General features: G+C 48.8%; 1 protein-coding gene across 1 annotated transcript in view; it reads left to right on the forward strand.

Annotated features, from left to right (window-relative positions):
* Nucleotides 1–6,000, forward strand: part of ssbp2 (single-stranded DNA binding protein 2) — a 96,094-nt gene that overhangs the window by 59,731 nt on the left and 30,363 nt on the right. Inside the window, exon 5 of the mRNA XM_035390361.1 lies at nucleotides 821–910. Coding sequence (XP_035246252.1) covers nucleotides 821–910 — 90 coding nt within the window. The remainder of the gene's footprint in view (nucleotides 1–820; nucleotides 911–6,000) is intronic.

The following is a 6,000-nucleotide window of genomic DNA, read 5'->3' on the forward strand; positions in this document are numbered from 1 at the left end:
GCTGACTGTTTATTCGTATGGCTGTAGTTTTGTGCTGTCTGGCTGACTATTTGTCTGTATGGCTGTAGTTTTGTGCTGTGTGGCTGACTGTTTATTCATATGGCTGTAGTTTTGTGCTATGTGGCTGACTGTTTATTCGTATGGCTGTAGTTTTGTGCTGTGTGGTTGACTGTTTATTCGTATGGCTGTAGTTTTGTGCTGTGTGGCTGACTGTTTATTCGTATGGCTGTAGTTTTGTGCTGTCTGGCTGACTATTTGTCTGTATGGCTGTAGTTTTGTGCTGTGTGGCTGACTGTTTATTCGTATGGCTGTAGTTTTGTGCTGTCTGGCTGACTATTTGTCTGTATGGCTGTAGTTTTGTGCTGTGTGGCTGACTGTTTATTCGTATGGCTGTAGTTTTGTGCTGTCTGGCTGACTATTTGTCTGTATGGCTGTAGTTTTGTGCTGTGTGGTTGACTGTTTATTCGTATGGCTGTAGTTTTGTGCTGTGTGGCTGACTGTTTATTCGTATGGCTGTAGTTTTGTGCTGTCTGGCTGACTATTTGTCTGTATGGCTGTAGTTTTGTGCTGTGTGGCTGACTGTTTATTCGTATGGCTGTAGTTTTGTGCTGTGTGGCTGACTGTTTGTCTGTATGGCTGTAGTTTTGTGCTGTGTGGCCGACTGTTTATTCGTACGGCTGTAGTTTTGTGCTGTGTGACTTCTTTGCGCGGCTGTTGCTTTGTGTGACTGGCTGTGTTTTTTATGGGTGCTGTTTTTTTGCTGCGTGACTGATGTTTTCTGTCTGACTGACTGCGCCTGTTTTTCCGCGTTCCTCTCCAGAGCGCGGCGGCGGCTCCCAGCCCGGTCCTCGGGAACATCCCTCCAGGAGACGGGATGCCAGTGGGGCCCGTCCCCCCGGGATTCTTCCAGGTACAGTACAGCCGGCACAGAACGCCTCCTCCCAGGGCGGCCCCCTCAGCCCGCGGGCCAGTACCCACAGAGAGGCACAAACAACCATATGCATGCGCCCACATGCATACAGGCACATACAGTAGACGCACACACATAGACACGCACGCACAGGCACACACGCACAGGCACGCACGCACAGAGACGCACGCACATATACACACACACACAGAGGCACATGCATATAGACACACACAGAGACACATGCACATAGACACACACACGTAGACACATGCACATAGACACACACACGTAGACACACGCACAGAGGCACATGCACATAGACACACACACACAGAGGCACATGCACATAGACACGCGCATGTAGACACATGCACATAGACACACACACGTAGACACACGCACAGAGGCACACGCACATAGGCACACGGGTGAAAGGCTCATGCAGGCGAAGGTACACGCGTGATCACAAACGCATGCTCAACATCTGACTTCTCACTTGCGACTTCACAAACATACGCGAGCACTCTCACTCTCTCTCTCCTGAAAGATCTTCTGCCGAATACGATCTCCAGTGAGCTGTAGCATGCTGTAGCACCTCTGCTTGCTGTAGCATCTCAGTTGAACTTTAGCCTGGCCTTGGCCTGTCCTGTGAACGCCTGCTGAATCCAACACCTAAGGTTGCCCTCTGACAGACAGGTGTTGGTAAACGTAAGAGAGGGAGACCCAGAACACCTGGGGAAAAACCGCCACCCCTGGGCCAGGGAAGGGGGGGGGGGGGGGGGGGACTTTCGTGGGGGGAAGCCCAGGCTGCTGCTGAAGACAAGCAGAGCTGGGGGTGGGGGGTGGGGGGGAGTTGCAGCCTTGTGTCCCTCTCAGGGGTGAAGAGCATACGTTCATGAAAACTCCCTGTGGGCGTGTTTTCGTCCAGGGCTGACTGGCTGTGGCGCAAAATGAGACGCTTCTTGGCCATTGGCTGTAGCCGTCGCAGACCCCTTGAGGAAGGTGTTGGTAGGGCGCGGTACTTCCCGTCTTTAATCGACTCGCGCCTGTCTTTCATACTCTACCTCCTGAGCGAGTGAGCAGACGAGCGCTACGGAAAGCCGGCAGAAGTGATCAGTGTAATTGGAGTGGCCGCTCCTGCAGTAAGACTGGCGGGGCAGGGGGACGTGCTGTCAGTCCGTCGAGCGCGCTCTGTTCCTTTCAACCGCTGATTTGAGCCGTTTTCCCGGTTAAGGGCTCGGTAATTGATTGTTGGGGCTGACAGAGCTCCGGGCTGCTCTCTCTCAGCCAATAGATGCATCTCTTTACCTGAGTGGGGCGGAATGCTCTGCTGACCAATCCCCTGTTAGAGCTGGCTGGCATAATTTTTAACAATGATTAGTCAGCAAATATTCCCTTTCAAGTCCCAAAAACATTTTTAAGCGGCATTGAACACTTTTATACGTAATGTCTTTGGAGGCAGCTACAGTGATTCATTTTAATTGCATGGGGCTTTAAGAAAATAATCATTTATAAGGAGTTCCACAGGTGGTAAAGTTATCCTAGTGAACTCCAGTTCCACATTTTTCCAGTTTAAAAGACGATGGAACAAGGAAAGCAGGGGCTTTGTGGATGCCAATGGTGTGTGGAACTGTTAACATTGCCATTAACAGCAGCATTACCACTATAGCATATAGCACAGGATTTCTAGTGGGAAAAATGTAATGGGCGTGAAATATGAATGAAGTTTGAGACTGTGGCGGACTCTCCTTCCTTGTGTGAGGTCACAGCACGCATCATTACAGATCTAAGGACAGAGCTGGAGCAGAGGCACTTAGGCCTACATGAAGGGAAGAGAGAGAATTTGAGATTAAAAGAGAGAGGGAAGGAGTAGACTGCTGAGGGGGAGCTTGGGGCCTGCGTATCTGACCGTTTTAATGGTAGTGAAGGCACTGAAAATGAAGACACACCGTGCTCTCTAATGTCTGTACAGTGAGGGTTTACCCACGCTCTCTAATGTCTGTACAGTGAAGGTTTACCCACGCTCTCTAATGTCTGTGTACAGTGAGGGTTTACCCACGCTCTCTAGTGTCTGTACAGTGAGGATTTACCCACGCTCTCTAATGTCTGTGTACAGTGAGGATTTACCCACGCTCTCTAGTGTCTGTGTACAGTGAGGATTTACCCACGCTCTCTAATGTCTGTACAGTGAGGATTTACCCACGCTCTCTAGTGTCTGTGTACAGTGAGGATTTACCCACGCTCTCTAGTGTCTGTGTACAGTGAGGGTTTACCCACGCTCTCTAATGTCTGTACAGTGAGGGTTTACCCACGCTCTCTAATGTCTGTACAGTGAGGATTTACCCACGCTCTCTGATGTCTGTACAGTGAGGATTTACCCACGCTCTCTAATGTCTGTACAGTGAGGGTTTACCCACGCTCTCTAGTGTCTGTGTACAGTGAGGATTTACCCACGCTCTCTAATGTCTGTACAGTGAGGGTTTACCCACGCTCTCTAATGTCTGTACAGTGAGGGTTTACCCACGCTCTCTAGTGTCTGTGTACAGTGAGGATTTACCCACGCTCTCTGATGTCTGTGTACAGTGAGGATTTGCCCACGCTCTCTAATGTCTGTACAGTGAGGGTTTACCCACGCTCTCTAATGTCTGTACAGTGAGGGTTTACCCACGCTCTCTAATGTCTGTGTACAGTGAGGGTTTACCCACGCTCTCTAATGTCTGTACAGTGAAGGTTTACCCACGCTCTCTGATGTCTGTGTACAGTGAGGGTTTACCCACGCTCTCTGATGTCTGTGTACAGTGAGGATTTACCCACGCTCTCTAATGTCTGTACAGTGAGGATTTACCCACGCTCTCTAATGTCTGTACAGTGAGGGTTTACCCACGCTCTCTAATGTCTGTACAGTGAGGATTTACCCACGCTCTCTGATGTCTGTGTACAGTGAGGGTTTACCCACGCTCTCTAATGTCTGTGTACAGTGAGGGTTTACCCACGCTCTCTAATGTCTGTACAGTGAGGATTTACCCACGCTCTCTAGTGTCTGTGTACAGTGAGGATTTACCCACGCTCTCTAATGTCTGTACAGTGAGGGTTTACCCACGCTCTCTAATGTCTGTGTACAGTGAGGATTTACCCACGCTCTCTAATGTCTGTACAGTGAGGGTTTACCCACGCTCTCTAATGTCTGTGTACAGTGAGGATTTACCCACGCTCTCTAGTGTCTGTGTACAGTGAGGATTTACCCACGCTCTCTGATGTCTGTACAGTGAGGGTTTACCCACGCTCTCTAATGTCTGTACAGTGAGGGTTTACCCACGCTCTCTAATGTCTGTACAGTGAGGATTTACCCACGCTCTCTAATGTCTGTACAGTGAGGATTTACCCACGCTCTCTAATGTCTGTGTACAGTGAGGGTTTACCCACACTCTCTAATGTCTGTGTACAGTGAGGATTTACCCACGCTCTCTAATGTCTGTGTACAGTGAGGATTTACCCACGCTCTCTAGTGTCTGTGTACAGTGAGGATTTACCCACGCTCTCTAATGTCTGTACAGTGAGGATTTACCCACGCTCTCTAGTGTCTGTGTACAGTGAGGATTTACCCACGCTCTCTAATGTCTGTACAGTGAGGATTTACCCACGCTCTCTAATGTCTGTACAGTGAGGGTTTACCCACGCTCTCTAATGTCTGTACAGTGAGGATTTACCCACGCTCTCTAATGTCTGTGTACAGTGAGGGTTTACCCACACTCTCTAATGTCTGTGTACAGTGAGGATTTACCCACGCTCTCTAATGTCTGTGTACAGTGAGGATTTACCCCCACTCTCTAATGTCTGTACAGTGAGGATTTACCCACGCTCTCTAATGTCTGTACAGTGAGGGTTTACCCACGCTCTCTAATGTCTGTACAGTGAGGGTTTACCCACGCTCTCTAATGTCTGTGTACAGTGAGGATTTACCCACGCTCTCTAGTGTCTGTGCAGTGAGGATTTACCCACGCTCTCTAGTGTCTGTACAGTGAGGGTTTACCCACGCTCTCTAATGTCTGTACAGTGAAGGTTTACCCACGCTCTCTAATGTCTGTACAGTGAGGATTTACCCACGCTCTCTAATGTCTGTACAGTGAGGGTTTACCCACGCTCTCTGATGTCTGTGTACAGTCAGGATTTACCCACGCTCTCTAGTGTCTGTGTACAGTGAGGATTTACCCACGCTCTCTAATGTCTGTACAGTGAGGATTTACCCACGCTCTCTAATGTCTGTGTACAGTGAGGATTTACCCACGCTCTCTAATGTCTGTACAGTGAGGGTTTACCCACGCTCTCTAATGTCTGTACAGTGAGGATTTACCCACGCTCTCTAATGTCTGTACAGTGAGGGTTTACCCACGCTCTCTAATGTCTGTGTACAGTGAGGATTTACCCCCACTCTCTAATGTCTGTGTACAGTGAGGATTTACCCCCACTCTCTAATGTCTGTACAGTGAGGATTTACCCACGCTCTCTGATGTCTGTGTACAGTGAGGATTTACCCACGCTCTCTAATGTCTGTACAGTGAGGATTTACCCACACTCTCTAATGTCTGTGTACAGTGAGGGTTTACCCACGCTCTCTGATGTCTGTGTACAGTGAGGGTTTACCCACGCTCTCTGATGTCTGTGTACAGTGAGGATTTACTTGTCCAATAATCACTGACCCAAATGTAGGGCTCTCACAACCTGCACACTCCAGCCTTAAAACTGTAGGTGAGCCAGAGAGAGCCGAGGGGAAGGAAGGGATAATATTATTTAAGTATTACAGATTACTGGCTTCCATTTTCCGTTCCTCACCCCTCGCTGTCTGTCCCCTCCAGCACCCTGGCTTAAATATGTCTCATTCATAGCATTCCGGTCCATTGCAGGGCCATAGATTACTTCACTATCATAACGATCGGAAGAAAAATTACGGAGAAGCACATTAAGGAAGTGAATGAACAACTAGTACCTTTACTTTACTATAGGCCTGGTATTTCAGTGAAGTCCTGAAATAACCTGTGAGATATTTTAGCTGAAAGAGCATTCAGGGCCGTCCTTTTGCGTGGCTGTGT

Source organism: Anguilla anguilla, chromosome 14 (genome assembly GCF_013347855.1).
Source record: "Anguilla anguilla isolate fAngAng1 chromosome 14, fAngAng1.pri, whole genome shotgun sequence".
Taxonomy (NCBI): Eukaryota; Metazoa; Chordata; class Actinopteri; order Anguilliformes; family Anguillidae; genus Anguilla; species Anguilla anguilla.